Below are 19,182 nucleotides of genomic sequence, written 5' to 3'. Positions count from 1 at the left end.
ACTATATATGTAGGCTTGGGTTTCGTTCTGATATTTCAGTCGCTAAACTCTGCTTGCTACAGCTAGTTCTCAACTCATAATTTTGGTGATCCTGCAAATTCCTAGCTTATATAAGCTAGGAATATCAGGACCTATGACGGGATCAAATTGTACTGAAAACAAATAAAGGAAAAATATATAAAATAAAGGAGCATTGTCCCACACACCGACGTGGCCAACCTTTTTTTTGCGAGAAATCCACCGATCTATTAATAATCATCAACAGTAGTACAAATAAGCCAAAAAGTAAAAAAAAAATACAAATTGGTACTCGGACCACCTAGCGACGACTACAAACACTAGCACGAGCCGAAGGCGCGCCGCTGTCCTCGCCCCTCCATCGCCGGAGTCGGGCAAAGCTTGTCGTAGTAGAGCTTGTTGTAGTAGACAGACGGGAAGTCGTCGTGCTAAGATCCCAAAGGACCAGCGCACAAGAGCAGCAACCATCGCCAATGATGACAACCCTAGATCGGAAGAGACTATCATGAAACCACACCAATAAACATGAAAACCGACCGGATCCCAGGAGATCCGATGGGCACACAACTCCACGCGCCCTCCGTCAGCGCTAGATGCACCACCGGAGCGAGGATAGGGCGGGGAGGACCTTATTCTGACTTCAGGATGTAGCCGCCGCCTCACCATCCCAAAAGAGAGACTGAAAAGCAAACTAAATTAAGAACGGAAACTCCCCGTCGGCGAGGGACCGTGGTCCGCCACACCTCCAAGGCCCCAAGGTGACGTGGCCAACCTCCAAGCCCCCGGAAGCTGTCGCTGGTGACGCCATATCCACTGCAGCCACCAACGGTGCCTCCACGGAAGAACGATGGTGCCCGCCTTCGTTGATCTGACAGAGTTAACACTCAACACTCACATATTCAGGAACATATTCAGGAACACATGAAGTCTACACACACTAAGAAGGCTGCAATATGGAGATTACCATTTGGCGCAGGCGACGGTTATGGTCCTCCAAGATGTGCACCTACGATCAACCATTCACGACCATAAATCATATCAACAAATTCCTGAGACATTTATCGGTTTATGCTTACTTCACCCAACAGATCACAATTGCAATTACCTTGCGCCGTGATTCGTCCAGCTGCTGGTTCAGTAGCTCATCCTACATCAGCACACAAGAAAAGATGATGCACAGTTACATGACCATTTTTTTCTCTCACACTGACATGTAACGGTGAATTCCATGTAGAGCGTGTACATACTTTCCTGTCACGGACTTTGCCTAGTGTAGACTCGAGCTGCTTCTGCAGATTGTCAAGCTCATCGGTATTGGCGGATGCAAGGTCTTCTCCGGTCTGCCTCCTTATGTTGGCCTTGAGTTGGTCACACTCACGCCTCAGCCTTGCGATCTCCACAGACATTTGCTGCGTGGCAAGAATCACAGATGCATTAAGAATCGCATATACTCCGTAGGTCAATAAGTTGTACAAAGTATGTGTATCTGTTAGTTAACCTGATCATCATCATGATTTGTCTCCTGGTGCTGGGCGTTGCTGATGGCCTCGTAACGCTTAATTAGCTCACTCCAGCTTAACAAATCAAAAGTGAATACGTCACTATTACTGTACGTACACAGGAATACATGATAGATTTAAGTAATTAACTTTTAGTCATTTTGTATTGTTTAATTATGCCTGGATTTAACTCCCTCTCGCAAATAGTCTTTGATAGGATAAAACTTGAGGCGAGGTTGTGGGTTTTGGCGGGTGCCTAGCGCTTGGGTGATTTGATGTTGGGAGAGTAAAACTTTGTAATGACTCCGCTTTTACAGTCTCGTAAACTTCAAACTCCGCCTTAATTAATCGATTTGGGCAAAATCTTTTTTGCCCCCGTTTTTTTTTTTTAAAATATGCCAGGATTATGAATATGCAGCTGCAAGTGGAATGCCGGAGTACAGAGTACTTGTTGAACTTTTCAGGCTGAGCTCAGGAAACGTCTATAGCTAAGTGCATCTGATTCTGACCATGAATCCTAATCGAAAGATGCCACATGATTAGAATAGGGATGAATTTAGACATCATTAGATAACTTTAGAGAACGTTCTACGCGGCTAGTGCCATCCATTTGGCAAGCTTAATACCAAAATTTATTGAAGAAAATGCAGATTCAAGAATCGCGATGAACGTGCTATGCGGTGAATAAACTGAAGGAACATGCCTGGTAAGTGGGCTGCAGTATTCGAAGAGCTTGCCACGGGCGGAGAAGACGATGACGCCGACGTGCGCGTCGCAGAGCACGGCAAGCTCGTGCGCCTTCTTCAGCAGCCCACCGCGACGCTTGCTGAAGGTCACCTGCCGGTTCACCTTGTTCTCGATCCTCTTCACCACCACCTTCCCACGCCCCATCTTCTGGGAGAAGAAGATAGCTGAGAGCAGGAAATGCTGAGGAAACTGGTTTGCTCAGCACTGGCGGTTTCCCGCAACCAAGTACTAGTACCTGTTAGGATGATCTCCACGTCACCGATTCCAACGGATCGGTAACAAGTCCTTGATCTCGTTCGCGCCCTGATCGGGGGCGTCCAACCCTCTTATGGTTGGTGGGCCCCTGTGACCTGCGCTATATAAAGAGGTGGGGGCCGGCACACGGGGTGAGGTTGACCGCGCCGCCAGTCACCCCACCGATATTCCCCTACCGATCTAGGGCTAGCGCAGTGCTCACGGGAAGCACCACCACCGTCGCGCACAGCACGCCCACCCTCTCCGCCGCCGCCACCATGTCGGCACCCGAGAGCTCCTCCTCGAAGGGAGAAGGTACTCATCTCTCTCTCAGATCTACCAGTGTACCCAACAGCAATAGCATCTACCTGTATAGGATCTAGTGTAGTCGTTGGCTACTCTAACATTGGTATCAGAGCATCTGTTAGAACGTATAGATCCTATTTGTTCAGGTAGAAAAGTAAGAACAGTAAACCCTAAATCCTCCCTGATGCCGACGAAAAGAAAAGTACACCGGCCGAGGCCTTTTGGGCTCGCCGGCAAAGTTTGCGCCGCCGCAAGGCCGCGCCGCCCCTCTCGATCCCGATGCGCATCGGCAAGCCGAGGCATCGGGAAGAAGGGCCACTCTCACTTGCTATGCAAGCCGGGGGCAAAGAAAAGTGTGAAAGATGGACCTCACCGGCTTACCGTGCTGCGGCTCGGTCGCCGGCAGAGCAAAAGGGCACCGCCGCTGAGCCAGTTGACGGTGACGCGTTCACCCTCGGGGTGCTCGCGCACACCGGCAACAGGGCCAGGGGGGCGCCACTGGTCTTCTCCCTCGTCGCCGACGATCCTCGGATTTTGGTGGCTGGAGGAGGAAAGAAATGGAAAAGGGCCGGCAGCGCCGTCGCCTAGCTGCCGCCACCTCACGGCCTCGTCATGGACGAGCGCGCGGGAGGCTGCTGCGGTGGTGGCCGCGGGTGCGCTCCGCTATCGCCGGCACATACCGCCGGAGCCGCGAGTGCGAGCGGGAGGAGGAGCCTCTCCGTCGCCGCCGCCGGACAAAAGAGCCAGAGAAGGGCTCGGGGGGAAAAGAGTTTAGGGTTAGGGTTTCTGCCGTTTCGGCGGTTTATAAACCGACCGAAAATGATGCCCGACCGTCGGATTCAATCCGACGGCCAGGAGCGTAAGGAGCCGGTCTCCGCGTGGGCTCCGTTGCCTGGGCCGCGTGGGAGAAGTGGCCGGACCGCGGCTGGGCCGCGTGGAGGCCCTGTGTTGGGCCGCGGCGGCAGGCCGCGTCGTTTTCGGTGGGCGGCTGGCTCGGCAGCGTGAGCGGGCCGCTGCGGTTGGCAGCGTATGCGCCGCGTTACCGCGTGCCGCACAGCGTGAGCGCCGCGTAGGCTGCGCGTCGCGCACCGCGTGGTGGGCCGCGTGGGCCGCGGGCCGCGCTGTACAGTAATTACAGTTTTTTACAGTTTTATTAATTACAGAGGCAATTTTAGGCAGTTTTGGGTCATTTTTGGCCAAAATTTTGTCTAGTTTTTTCTGAATAAATAGGACCAACGAAATATTTGTTCAGAAATTAAAAAGTAAAGAAAATGCCTCTGAAAAGTTCAAAGTTTAAAGTTTAAATTCACAGTTTCCGCTGCAAATAGCAATGATATGTGCATTTATCTCTATTTATGCCCAACGGTGATATAGTTTTATTTGCATTAACAGTTGCATGTTTTAATTCGGACCAACGTTGGATTATAATTTGCAATTGTACTGTTCTCACTTCTTTGTGGTTTTCAGGAGGGTTCTACTTGATGAGCTGCATCAAGGATGTTCCCACCCTTAGAGGGGATAACTACACGGAATGGAGGAAGAAGGTGGATTTCGCCTTCGTGTGTGCTGAGGTGGACTGGGTGGTTGACACACCGCAGCCCATCAAGCCTGCTGACCCCGTCAGAGCTGACGGGGATACTGATGATGCATGGGCTAAAAAGAAAAGGGACCATGCTCCTGTGGAGATGTCCTACACCCTAGAGAACAGACAGTGGCAGACTGCCAACAAAAAGTGCATGGCTTTCATAAAGAATACAATTGAGAACGCTATAGTGGGCTCAATTACAGAGTGTACTTCCGCTGGGGAGTACCTAGAAAAGATAAAGAGCCAGTTCACTGGTTCTTCAAAGACATATGCAACCAGCTGTTGAAGGCAGTGGTGACAGAAAAAGTATCTTGGAGGTGCACATGGCATCGGGGAGCACATCCTCGGGATGAGCAACATGGCTGCAAAGCTGAAGCCCATGGATGCTGACTGAGCTGAAGCGCTGCACTTACGGTTCACGTGGTGATGGCTTCATTGCCACAACAGTTTGAAAACTTTGTCATCAATTACAACATGAGCCCTGAGAAATGGGACATTGAAAAGACCATTGCCATGTGTGTGCAAGAGGAGGATAGACTCAAGGCACAGAATGGAGGTACCATCAATTATGTGAAGGACAATAAGAAAAGGCCCTTCACACCAAGCAACAATGGTTCTCCTTCAAAGCAATATGGTAAAGCCCCAATGCAGCATCAGAAGTTCCAGCACAGGCAACTGCCAGTGAACAAAGATCAGTGCCTTCATTGTCAGAAGACTGGGCACTACAAGAAAGATCGCCTGCTTTTCTGAAAGAACTAATGGTAAAGAAAGGTAACAATTTAGTTTCCTTTGTAAATGAATCCCTGTATACACGAGTTTCGAAATCTACTTGGTGGATTGATTCAGGTGCAACTGTTCATGTTGCAAATTCTTTCTGAGGATTCCATTCGACGAGGACTACGAAAAGAGGCGAAGGATGCGTTGAAGTCGCGAATGGAATTCAAGCAGAAGTTGAAGCTGTTGGCGACGTCCTATTGGAGCTAGCTGATGGCTTGACTATTCTGCTTAGAGATGTCTTATTTGTTCCTTCCATACATAGAAATTTAATAAGTGTATCGCGCTTAGATAAAGACAGTTATCAATGTTATTTTGGACATGGCAAATGTGCCATATGGTGTAATAATTCTTATGTTGGGGTTGCTATACTCCATGATGAGCTTTATTTATTGTCCTTGCGTGAAAAAGTAATGTCTGTGTGTAAAGTGAATGAACAAATATCCTCGTCGGAAACAGAAGGAAAGAAAAGAAAAAGAACTGATGAATCATCGAAATTATGGCACTGTCTGAAAGGACACGGATGTCGCCTAGAGGGGGGGGGTGAATAGGCGATTTAAAACTTTTACGAGATGGGCTTAACAAATGCGGAATAAAACTAGCGTTTACTTTGTCAAACCCAAAGCCTATATACTATGGTTCACCTATGTGCACCAACAACTTATTCTAAGCAAGAGTTCACCTATGTGCACCAACAACTTATGCTAAGCAAAACAAGCAAGTATGTGATAGCAAGATATATATAACTTCAAGCACGATGGCTATCACAAGGTAAAGTGCATAAGTAAAGAGCTCGGGTATAGAGATAACCGAGGCACGCGGGAGACGATGATTTATCCCGGAGTTCACACTCTTGCGAGTGCTAATCTCCGGTGGAGAGGTGCGGTTGCTTAGTGCTCCCGAACGCCACAAGAGGCTCACCTTGAGGTGTGGTTGCTCGATGCACACCAACGCCACAAAGGCCTCACCCCAAGATGCGGTACTCACACCACACACCGAACGCCACGAAGGCGCCTCACCTAAATCTCCGGTGACCCTCGCCACAAAGGCCTAGGTCACGGTTCCACTAAGGGATTTCCTTCGAGGCGGAAACCGGGCCTTACACAAAGATTGGGGCACACATCCACAACTTAATTGGAGGCTCCCAACAAATCGCCACAAAGGCCTAGAATCCGTCTAGGGTTCCAAGAACCCAAGAGTAACAACTTCCTTGCTTTCACCTCCACGAATCACCGTGGAGAACTCAAACCGATGCACCAAATGCAATGGCAAGAACACCACAAAGATGCTCAAGTCCTTCTCTCTCAAATTCCAACAAAGCTACAAAAGCTATTGGGGGAATAAGAGAGGAAGAACAAAGGAATTCACAAAGAACACCAAGATCAAGATCTAGAGGATTCCACTCACAAAGAGATGGATTTGATTGGTAGAAAAGTAGATCTAGATCTCCTCTCTCTTTTCCCTCAAATGGGGGCAAGAATCATGGAGGGATTGAGAGATAGTGCAAGCTTCTCTAGTTCAACAATGGAGGAGAGAGAGAGTGAGAGAAGCACAGCCCAAGGAGGAAGAAGGGGGTATTTATACCCCCCAAGAAAATCGAGCCGTTTGGGCAAAAACAGGGCCGGATATTCCGGCCCAAGTTGGGGCCGGATTATCCGGGGGCCGGATAATCCGGCCTCAGGGACAAAACCAGGACAAAATCCGGCCAAAAATCCGGCCCCTATCCAGAGCTGCTTTTCTTCCGGTCCTTAGACGATTTCGGGGGGGCCGGATATTTCCGAAATATCCGGTCCGGATAATCCGGCCCGGATATTTCCAAAATATCCGGCCTAAGAAAACTGCAGAAACACCAAAACTAAAACGGGCATAACTTTTGCATCCGGACTCCGATTTCGATGATCTTGGGCTCGTTGAAATCACAACAACGAGCTCTACAACAATATGCATAGAAACATCATAGTCCAGCAAAGGAGGATAGAAACAAATGATGAAAGGTTTGACCTATCTCAAAAAGACATACCGGTAAAACCTCCAATCTTGAAAATGCAACAAGTTGCCCAAGGAAAAACCATTCTCAATGAACTAGAGCTTGTCATGAGAATAAGCACAAGCTCTAAAACATCACATGGATAAGATCCAAATAAAACCAAGAAAGATGATGAACCAAACTCGAAAACGCAACAAGTGATCTATGCGAAATCCGTTTTCGATGAACTAGAGCTTGTCATGAGAATAAGCACAAGCTCTAAAACATCACATGGATAAGGTCCAAATATCAACCAAGAAAGATGATGCAAGGATGCAAAGGTTTGAGCTCTCTCCGAACGATACGATCGAGTTACTCACTCGAGAGCCCTCTTGATAGTACGGCAACTAAACTATAAACCGGTCTCCAACTACACTATGAGACCGGTGAGAAACAAACCCTATCAAGAGCAAACCTTATACTTGCGCATTCCACTTGAGCTCGATGACGACGATCTTGACCTCAACAAGATGGAACGCCTTTCCTGCTTGTGCTTGCTTGATGAAGTCTTGTGGATTGCTCCCCCATAATCCACCATGGGAGAGCTTCTTCTTCGGCGCATCTTCACATATCCATGATCACCATATGGATGGCAAGACTCAAGCAAAGGATCTCTTCGAGATGGCTCATCTTGAACTTGCACTTCATTTCTTCATTCTTCATCATGTTGATGTCTTGAAGTAACTTGAGGGCTCACTTCATCTTCATCTTCAAGACATACTTGACACTTGATATCCTTCATCAATTTCTTCTTATTGCAACCTTGAAGCCAACATATGGTTCAAGAATTGCCTATGGACAACTCCTACAAATATAACTCAATGCAAACATTAGTCCATAGGGATTGTCATTAATTACCAAAACCACACATGGGGGCTCCATGCACTTTCAATCTCCCCCATTTTGGTAATTGATGACAATCTCTTTGAGAGGGTTTATATAAGGAATTGAAGTAACAAATAAGTTGAATATATAGAGCAAACTCCCCCATAATATATGCATGTGTGAATGACCTTGACTTTCATTGCATATATTGGCATTCAAAGCCTAGTGGAGTTTCCTCTAAATATTCAACTATGCAAAGCAACAAGATGCAATGCAATAAAGGCACATGCTTAAGCACAAAGCAAAGACATAACCAAATTCCCTTAAACCCTCCAAACTTCTCCCCCATTGGCACCAATTGCCGAAATGGGTGAAAAACTTAGAAGGCCAATATAATGAGAGTTCCTCCATAGCGTGTGCATTTCTCATAATTTGAGTGGAATCAAATGCACATATCCAATGACGAATATTCGGAAGGAATCACACTATAGATAGGATCAAAGATTGCAAAAAGATAACAAAGTCAAGAAGCTTCAACAAATGAAGCAAGCAACCAAATGAACGACAAAGAAGATACCAAAAGAAAGATAGATATTATGATAAGATCAAGAAAATTGCTCTAAATAATATGAGGAAGCTCCCCAAGGTTTGTGCACAAAACTAGACAATTTGCATTGGAGTATAAAGTGCACAAACATGGAATCATCACTCCCATAATATCATTCAAAAACAAAAGATACCAAGTGAATCAAACTCTAATGATCACCACAAGATAGTGTTCTAAATCAAATGAGGAAGCTCCCCAAGGTACATGCATAAAATAAAATGTTGCATTTGAATACAATATGCATAACATGGAATCCTCACTTCCTCATTACCATTTAAAAACACAAACATTTACAAAAGATCATAGATAGACAAATAAGCTTAACACTTGCAACAAATAAATAGTTGAGCAACAAGTAAGAGGCACCATAATAAAAGGCTCAACCAAGAGGATATGTGAAAGGCATGATAAAGCATATTATAAGACTATTACAAGGATGAGCAAAAAGCATCATCATAGTCTTCAATGAATTATGTTGCTTAGCATGACCAATCAACACGCAACAAATAAATAAGATATCAAAAGGAGATGTATCATCTCTTATGTGTATAAGTTTCTCTAGGTGGACAACATCACTAAGATATTTATCCACAAAGAAACATGCACACACAAAATAGACACACAAGACATATAGCATGATATCCAAAATGAAGTCATGCAATATACCAATAAGAATTTTTGCTTAATAGCATGGCCAAAGGCTCAATTTTATCTTATTGTACATTCATGAACTTCAACCACACACACATCAAAGATATCACAAATATCAACAAGGGAAAGAAGATAGTTGAGATACTTTGAGAGGAGCAACAAGTATCACAAAGAAAGAATACCACAACAAATAACTCAATTTGCACTTTCATCTATATTGCACATGCGTGAGCCTTGAGGAATTGATATGCAATAAAATTGCTAGATAGGCATAGTTGGGATGGATGAATCATGAGCATGATTTAGTATACTTCCCAACAAATGCACTCATCTCAAATAACTCACATTCACAATAAAGAGGTTTCATTAAGACTTTAGCAAGAAGCACAACATTTGCAAATCAAGAGATTCATGCCAAGATGCAACCACATGGTTGGATGCTAGAAAAATATGCATGAGAAGATACTTGTTACCGAGATAGCATTGGTGAGGATGTAGTAGATATGTGTTCGTTGACCATCCTAGCTTGCCTCAAGTTACCATTGAGTCACCACTTCTCCCAAGAGTGAGACAAGCATCCAATGCATATCCATTGTACCTAACACAAAGGTAAGTACAAAATGGTCCCCAAACTAATTGGGTCCGAAGTAGTTAGACACACTACAACATATAGGACAAACTCCACAATTCTATGTGCATATAAGATATGAAATTGAATTTCATGCACATCTTAGTCAAATTAGGATTTGATGGAGTTTACCCTATATATTGGATCAAAGAAAGTGACACATGCCATAAGATATACATATATTAAAATATGCATGCACAATACTTTCAAGAACCAAAGGAAGATACAATTTGGACAAAACACCAAATAAACCAAGAGACAATGGTTGTCCAAATTATATCAAAGAATCAAATCAACACAAGATTGACTCCAAAGACTTATCTCATTATAAGAAGCTAATTAAACCTAAGCACAAAGGAATGAGATAACCAACTCCCAAGAGAGCAAGGTTCCAACAAATAAACCAAACCCTCGACACTTTTTATGATGGCACAAAGTACCAAAAAGAAAATTTTATGTCTCCCAAAACCAAATTTTTGATAAAGATCAAGAGATGTTAAGCATTCTAATAATATAGAAGAGCTCCCCCAAGTTTGGTGCATTATCTAGGATTTTTTATATGAATACAAAATGCACAAAACTAGGATCATCACGCTACCTATATCTTCTAACAATGCTAAGAAAGTTTGAATAGACAACTTAGATCCATAAGATGCAAGGAAGACACATGGGAGTCAAAGCACAACAAATTCATGGCAATAAATAAGGCAATATAAATACAAGAGCCAATGTAGATATGATCAATAAATATCTACCTCATAATTGATTACCAATTGTCCTAGGACAAGCGGTATTAGGAAATATTTCCCGGTGGTAGTTTGTAAGTATACCTAAGATCATATTTACAACGAACAAAGCATATGGTAAAAGATAAGAGTTAACCATCATGCAAAGATAGTTTCTTGATAGCTTCATTTAGTCATACCAACATGCAAGGCAATTAATAGTATTCATACCAACATGCAAAGCAATTAATAGTATTCATACCAACATGCAAAGCAATTAATAGTATGACTTGAAGCACATGGTTTTCCATAAAAGTATTGAGGGACACGTTGTGAAAAATCATGCCAAGAAAAACTTTCACAAATAAGATCCACAAAGATATTAGCAATGAAGCCATTTAAGCAAATTGGAGCTTGTTTGAGCAAACATGCCACATAGGAGAGAGATAATTTAAGGTATCAATTCTATGTGACACAACCTCAAATGTCACATTTTCTAGGCTTGTAATATGCACAAAGCTTATTACTCCCCCATAATGTGATAAGGAATTTATTTTCACAAGAGGCAAATAAGATCCAACTAGAGATATTAATGGACATTAGAATTTGAATTTCTCATGAAGATGACATACCACATAGAGACTAGATAATCTTGCAATATCAATTCTAAGTGATATTCCTCATGTACACACATTGTTAGGATCATGAAATTCCCAAAGAAATATCACTCCCCCAAAATGGGATAGTCCATTAATCGCTCATAAGAGCCATATAAGATACAACAAGATGCAAAGTGGCTCATACACAAACACAAATACATGGTGTGCAACCCAACATGCATAGACTTGATTTCTCAAGAAAAGCAAATAGGAATCACAACATATACAAACACATGTTAGGAACAAAAACTAACACATGCAAAGGGGCGAGTAACTTTCAATATAAATGAGTTGAGCACATGTTACCACAAGGAGGAACATTGAATATATGATAGAAGCAAGATAACCAAGACTTGGCTTGAGATAATATAAATGATGAAGATCCCTTAATTCTTCATGATGTAGCCAAATCTCCAATGCCCTCCAACAAGCACCTATTGATCAAGTTTTGGATTGTTGGTCCCCAACTAAGTTGGGTCCTAAGAGGTTAGTCACAATAGGCTTGGCAACCCAAATGGTTCTTTTCTTGACACCACTTTGAGCACCAACATATTTGGCAAACACATTGCCACCCTCATCCTTACGAAGAGAATAAACATCATTAATGGTGATAGAGTTGGATGAGGTACCAATAGTGCACAAGGAGGAGATGTGGCCCTTCTCACGGCATATGTAGCAAGTTCTTTTCTTCTCCTTCTTCTCACTAGATTTCTCCACAATGGGAGCATTGACTTGTTTCTTCTTGGGAAGTGGCATTTCTTCAACTTGAGGTTGAATGTGAGTTTGAGCTTGAGGCCGCTTCCCTTTTTGCTTCTTCTTCAAAGGGCAAGATCTAACATGATGCCCTTCAATTTTGCACTTGAAGCAAACAATCTTGGCCGGGTCTTTGACTTGTACTTGGCCCTTCTTCTTATTGTTGCTCTTGGACTTGTTCTTGTTGTTGGAGTTGAATCCAAGTCCACTTTTGTCATTGGGGGATTGTTGCACACTCAACATCTTGTCAAGTTTGCATTTCCCTTCATGACTCTTTACCAAGTCGTTCTTCAAGGAAGTGACTTGGGCCTTGAGCTCTTTGATTTCCTCTACATGGTTAGTAACAACACAAGTACTAGAGGAAGTAGAACCTTTATTGTTAGAGCAACAAGGCAAGGAAGATAATTCATCACAAGATTTAGCGATACTATGAGTGGATGAATTACAAGGACTAGCACATTGCAATATAGCATTTTGAGTAGTAGTGCTAGTATCCACATGAGGCTCACAAGGTGTTTCCTTTGATATGATAGCCTCATGAGCTAACTTTAGCCTATCATGAGAGGCTAGAAGGTCCTCATGGGAGCTAGAAAGCTTTCCATGATTTTCTTCCAATTTCCCATAATTGCTAGTTAGCAATTCAAGTTGAGCCCTTAGCTCAACATTCTCCTTCAAGATAGATGCTTCACAAGAAGTAGAGTTAGTAGCACAAGCATCATCACAAGACATATTAAGAAGAGAAGGTAACATAGCATGCTCTTTTAAATAGGAAGCTTGAAGTTGCTCATGGGACTTGGTGAGGATAGAGTGTTCGCTCTCCAAGACCTTGTGGGCCTTGTCTAGATCATCTAGATCCTTAACAAGTTTATCATGACCAACACCAACTTTGGAATTTTCCTTTTTAAGCATTTTTACTTGAGCTTTAGCATGGTCTCTTTCCTTAGTGAGTTTAGAAACTATTTCATTTTGAGACACTTCAAGGGTTTCAAGTTGCTCTTCAAGAGAGGCTACGGTCTCTTGTTCTTCTTCAAGATCATTCTTTAAAGATGCTACATCATCGGCATACTCTCGTTCAAGAGCACCCTTTTTATCAATGGTGTTCTCATGCATCCAAATAAGTTTTTGGCTCTCAATAGCGGTAGTCAAGATTTCAAAGAAGTGAGAGCTAGCAATTTTATCTTTGTAAAGAACCTTGAATACACTCTCACCTTTATCGCGTAGAGAGACAACCCAATCCTCTTCTTCATATTCATCCTCATTCTTATCACCACGAGACATATTAGGTTCCATGGTAGGAGGTACCGTGGAACCCTTGGCCATAAGGCATATATGAGGACCGTGAAATAAAGATGAGGAGTTACTTGAGGCTCCTTTCAAGATCTTGTCTTGACTAATAGAATCCTTGGTTTCCTCTACATTGTTAGACACACAACAACTAGAGGAAATAGAATCATTTTTATCATGGCCACAAGACAAATCAAGCATATCATTATGAGATTTATTCAAGCAACTTACACATGATATGCAAGGACTATCAACACAAGCATGTAAATCATTTCTAGTGCTAGATGTGTTTAAGTCCAAAGATGAAGCATTGCAATGAGATAGAGATGAAGAATCATCAATAGTAAGCTCAATATCAACATTGCAATTTTCATCACCACTCACCATATCATTACCTTGTGTCTTACCACACTTTGGTGAAGTGGATGAAGATGAGAACTCATCACGGCCGGAAGTGGAAGCAATACAATCATCCTCAATAATATTGGACACATCATATTTATCTTGAATCTTTGTCCATAACTCATGAGCGCTCCCAAAAGGCATGATTGAAGAAGTAACTACATTGCTCACAACAATGGAAAACACATGAGAAGCAAGAGCATCGAGGCAAGAGTTTTTCTCCTCCTCAAGAGATAAATTTTGAGGATCCTTAGGAGAAGAAAAACCCATGTCAAGAAATCGCTCCATGTCCGGAGACATACGCCGCAAAATATTAAGCACATAAATTTTCCATCGATCATAATTTGTGCCATCAAATATAACCAAGTTATTGTGCGCTAATCCCCTAACCGACATCTTTACTCTCAAGGCGGTGAAGCCTAAGAATGAGAGACCTTGCTCTGATACCAATTGAAAGGACACGGATGTCGCCTAGAGGGGGGGGGTGAATAGGCGATTTAAAACTTTTACGAGATGGGCTTAACAAATGCGGAATAAAACTAGCGTTTACTTTGTCAAACCCAAAGCCTATATACTATGGTTCACCTATGTGCACCAACAACTTATTCTAAGCAAGAGTTCACCTATGTGCACCAACAACTTATGCTAAGCAAAACAAGCAAGTATGTGATAGCAAGATATATATAACTTCAAGCACGATGGCTATCACAAGGTAAAGTGCATAAGTAAAGAGCTCGGGTATAGAGATAACCGAGGCACGCGGGAGACGATGATTTATCCCGGAGTTCACACTCTTGCGAGTGCTAATCTCCGGTGGAGAGGTGCGGTTGCTTAGTGCTCCCGAACGCCACAAGAGGCTCACCTTGAGGTGTGGTTGCTCGATGCACACCAACGCCACAAAGGCCTCACCCCAAGATGCGGTACTCACACCACACACCGAACGCCACGAAGGCGCCTCACCTAAATCTCCGGTGACCCTCGCCACAAAGGCCTAGGTCACGGTTCCACTAAGGGATTTCCTTCGAGGCGGAAACCGGGCCTTACACAAAGATTGGGGCACACATCCACAACTTAATTGGAGGCTCCCAACAAATCGCCACAAAGGCCTAGAATCCGTCTAGGGTTCCAAGAACCCAAGAGTAACAACTTCCTTGCTTTCACCTCCACGAATCACCGTGGAGAACTCAAACCGATGCACCAAATGCAATGGCAAGAACACCACAAAGATGCTCAAGTCCTTCTCTCTCAAATTCCAACAAAGCTACAAAAGCTATTGGGGGAATAAGAGAGGAAGAACAAAGGAATTCACAAAGAACACCAAGATCAAGATCTAGAGGATTCCACTCACAAAGAGATGGATTTGATTGGTAGAAAAGTAGATCTAGATCTCCTCTCTTTTCCCTCAAATGGGGGCAAGAATCATGGAGGGATTGAGAGATAGTGCAAGCTTCTCTAGTTCAACAATGGAGGAGAGAGAGAGTGAGAGAAGCACAGCCCAAGGAGGAAGAAGGGGGTATTTATACCCCCAAGAAAATCGAGCCGTTTGGGCAAAAACAGGGCGGATATTCCGGCCCAAGTTGGGGCCGGATTATCCGGGGCCGGATAATCCGGCCTCGGGGACAAAACCAGGACAAAATCCGGCCAAAAATCCGGCCCCTATCCAGAGCTGCTTTTCTTCCGGTCCTTAGACGATTTCGGGGGGCCGGATATTTCCAAAATATCCGGTCCGGATAATCCGGCCGGATATTTCCAAAATATCCGGCCTAAGAAAACTGCGAAACACCAAAACTAAAACGGGCATAACTTTTGCATCCGGACTCCGATTTCGATGATCTTGGGCTCGTTGAAATCACAACAACGAGCTCTACAACAATATGCATAGAAACATCATAGTCCAGCAAAGGAGGATAGAAACAAATGATGAAAGGTTTGACCTATCTCAAAAAGACATACCGGTAAAACCTCCAATCTTGAAAATGCAACAAGTTGCCCAAGGAAAAACCATTCTCAATGAACTAGAGCTTGTCATGAGAATAAGCACAAGCTCTAAAACATCACATGGATAAGATCCAAATAAAACCAAGAAAGATGATGAACCAAACTCGAAATCGCACCAAGTGAGCTATGCGAACTCCGGTTTCGATGTACTAGAGCTTGTCATGAGAATAAGCACAAGCTCTAAAACATCACATGGATAAGGTCCAAATATCAACCAAGAAAGATGATGCAAGGATGCAAAGGTTTGAGCTCTCTCCGAACGATACGATCGAGTTACTCACTCGAGAGCCCTCTTGATAGTACGGCAACTAAACTATAAACCGGTCTCCAACTACACTATGAGACCGGTGAGAAACAAACCCTATCAAGAGCAAACCTTATACTTGCGCATTCCACTTGAGCTCGATGACGACGATCTTGACCTCAACAAGATGGAACGCCTTTCCTGCTTGTGCTTGCTTGATGAAGTCTTGTGGATTGCTCCCCCATAATCCACCATGGGAGAGCTTCTTCTTCGGCGCATCTTCACATATCCATGATCACCATATGGATGGCAAGACTCAAGCAAAGGATCTCTTCGAGATGGCTCATCTTGAACTTGCACTTCATTTCTTCATTCTTCATCATGTTGATGTCTTGAAGTAACTTGAGGGCTCACTTCATCTTCATCTTCAAGACATACTTGACACTTGATATCCTTCATCAATTTCTTCTTATTGCAACCTTGAAGCCAACATATGGTTCAAGAATTGCCTATGGACAACTCCTACAAATATAACTCAATGCAAACATTAGTCCATAGGGATTGTCATTAATTACCAAAACCACACATGGGGGCTCCATGCACTTTCACTGTCGCCTAGGCCATATTTCGAGGGGGAGAATAGAAAGACTCGTTAAAAATGATATTCTTCCTCCATTAGAATTCTCAGACATAGAACAGTGCATCGATTGCATTAAAGGAAAATTTGTAAAGCAAATTAAAAAGGGTGCAAATCGAAGCACAGCAACACTAGAAATAATTCACACCGATATATGTGGACCATTTCCGGTGAAAAGTGTGGATGGCTATGATTCGTTCATAACATTCACGGATGATTACTCCCGATATGGTTATATTTATCCAATAAAAGAAAGAACAGAAGCGTTGGATAAATTCAAAATATTCAAAGCTGAAGTTGAAAATCAGCATGATAAAAGAATAAAGATAGTCAGGTCTGATCGTGGAGGGGAGTACTACGGTCGACATACTCCATATGGCCAAGTCCCTGGACCTTTTGCAAGGTTCCTACAGGAGACTGGAATAGTCGCCCAGTACTCGATGCCGGGCGAACCTCAGCAGAATGGAGTAGCTGAAAGGCGCAACCGTACCCTTATGGATATGGTGCGCAGTATGATGAGCTATTCCACCCTACCATTGGGATTGTGGATTGAGGCGTTAAAAACCGCTATTCACATTCTAAATAGAGTACCAAGCAAATCGGTGCCCAAAACACCGTATGAGCTATGGACAGGGAGAGTGCCTTCTCTAAACCACCTGAAAGTGTGGGGGAGCCCTGCTGAGGCCAAAGTATTCAATCCAAATATCGCAAAGTTAGATACCAAAGCAGTCGGTTGCCATTTTATTGGCTATCACGAAAAGTCAAAAGGTTATCGTTTCTCATCCAGACAAATATACAAAGTTTGTGGAAACGAGACATGCTTGTCTTCTTAGAGGACGAAATGATGAGGGGAGCATGGTAGCTCGGAAAATTGATCTTGAGGAGAAGAGGGTGCATGCACCCAATCCGATGACTCGGGAGCCATTTTTGCGCTACCATGTGCACTGTACCGACGATCCCTGCGATTGTGGTGCAAGCGCTGTTGTGACTCCACCCATGACAACGATGAGTGAAAATTCGGAACCTGTCCGTCAGGAGACGAATGAACCATTTGTTGAGCATGAAAGGGAGCAACAACAGCCACCTCCAGAAGCTGAGCCACAAGTTGAGGAACAGAATGCTCAAGAGAATGTGGCCCCTAGAAGGTCTACAAGAGCTAGAAAATCAGCCATTTCGACTGATTACAAAATTTACAACACAGAAAGAGTTCATATGGAAGGTGATCCCACTTCATATGAAGAAGCCATGAGAAGCCCAGATTCATCAAAGTGGGTGGAGGCCATGGAAGACGAAATGAGATCGATGAGTACCAACAATGTTTGGGACTTAGAGAATATTCCTAAAGGAGCCAAAACAGTGGGCTGCAAATGGGTCTACAAAATAAAATATGACTCCAATGGGAATGTCGAAAAGTACAAAGCACGACTTGTGGCAAAAGGATTTACACAAAGAGAAGGGATAGATTACAATGAGACATTTTCTCCGGTCTCATGTAAGGATTCCTTCAGGATCATCATGGCACTAGTTGCACATTTTGATTTAGAGTTGCATCAAATGGATGTAAAGACGGCATTTCTAAACGGGGATTTAGAAGAAAATGTCTACATGAAACAACCCAAGGGTTTTATCATGGAAGGAAAGGAAGAAATGGGATGCCGCCTAAAGAAATCCATTTATGGATTAAAGCAAGCCTCCAGACAGTGGTATCTAAAGTTTAATGAAACAATTAAGAGATTTGGATTTAAAGAAAATATTGAGGACAATTGCGTTTATGCAAAGTTTAAAAGTGGGAAATATATTTTCCTAATCTTGTATGTGGATGATATTCTGCTTGCCAGCAGTGATGTTAGTCTACTACAAGAGACAAAGAAGTTCTTGTCCTCAAATTTTGATATGAAAGATCTTGGTGAAGCGTCATATGTTTTGGGCATAGAAATTCACCGAGATAGAAACAATGGAGTATTAGGACTATCGCAAAAGGCTTATTTAGAAAAGATTCTAAGTAAGTATAATATGCACAAGTGCAGTGCCACACCTGCCCCTATAGTCAAGGCGACGATTTTGGGAACCATCAAAGTCCCCAAAATCAATACGAGCTCGATCAAATGAAAGCGGTTCCATATGCTTCGGCTATTGGAAGCCTACGGTATGCACAAGTGTGCACTCGCCACGACTTAGCATTTATCACCGGAGTACTCGGTAGATATCAAGAAAATCCAGGTTTCGAACACTGGAAAATGGTAAAGAAGGCATTGCGTTATGTGAAAGGCACAAAGAGTTTACATGCTAACATACAGAAGATCTGATTCCCTAGAAATAAGAGGGTATTCAGATGCAGATTTTGCGGGGGATAAAGATGATAGAAAATCCACATCTGGATATGTATTCACCCTCGCAGGGGGAGCTATTTCGTGGAGAAGCTCCAAACAGACCATAGTTGCATCATCCACGATGTATGCAGAATTTATAGCATGTTATGAAGCCACGGGGCAGGCATTATGGTTAAAGAAATTCATACCCGACTTGAAAGTGGTAGATTGTATTGACAAACCACTAAAGATGTCTTTGCGACAATGAGCC

The 19,182-nt window shown here is 43.3% G+C and overlaps 1 protein-coding gene across 1 annotated transcript; it reads right to left on the bottom strand.

Annotated features, from left to right (window-relative positions):
* Nucleotides 1-319: 319 nt before the first annotated feature.
* LOC127315092 (MADS-box transcription factor 30-like) lies at nt 320-2,778 on the bottom strand. The gene is made up of 7 exons (XM_051345621.2): nt 2,722-2,778; nt 2,221-2,411; nt 1,517-1,592; nt 1,266-1,427; nt 1,124-1,165; nt 983-1,024; nt 320-886 (listed from the first exon to the last, which is right to left on the bottom strand). Exons 1-7 carry the CDS (start codon nt 2,776-2,778, stop codon nt 710-712), a joined length of 747 nt encoding a protein of 248 aa, XP_051201581.2. The 3' UTR covers nt 320-709.
* Nucleotides 2,779-19,182: the final 16,404 nt, after the last annotated feature.

This window comes from Lolium perenne, chromosome 7 (genome assembly GCF_019359855.2).
Source record: "Lolium perenne isolate Kyuss_39 chromosome 7, Kyuss_2.0, whole genome shotgun sequence".
Classification (NCBI taxonomy): domain Eukaryota; kingdom Viridiplantae; phylum Streptophyta; class Magnoliopsida; order Poales; family Poaceae; genus Lolium; species Lolium perenne.
This window is presented reverse-complemented; position numbering and strand designations above follow the sequence as displayed.

Coding starts and splice junctions, on each gene's coding strand:
- LOC127315092 (XM_051345621.2), bottom strand. CDS start 2,778: ATGGTGGCGGCGGCGGAGAGGGTGGGCGTGCTGTGCGCGACGGTGGTG. Junction 1,025..1,123: donor TGGACGAATCACGGCGCAAG/GTAATTGCAATT, acceptor GGTTGATCGTAG/GTGCACATCTTGGAGGACCA. Junction 887..982: donor ACCGTCGCCTGCGCCAAATG/GTAATCTCCATA, acceptor TAACTCTGTCAG/ATCAACGAAGGCGGGCACCA.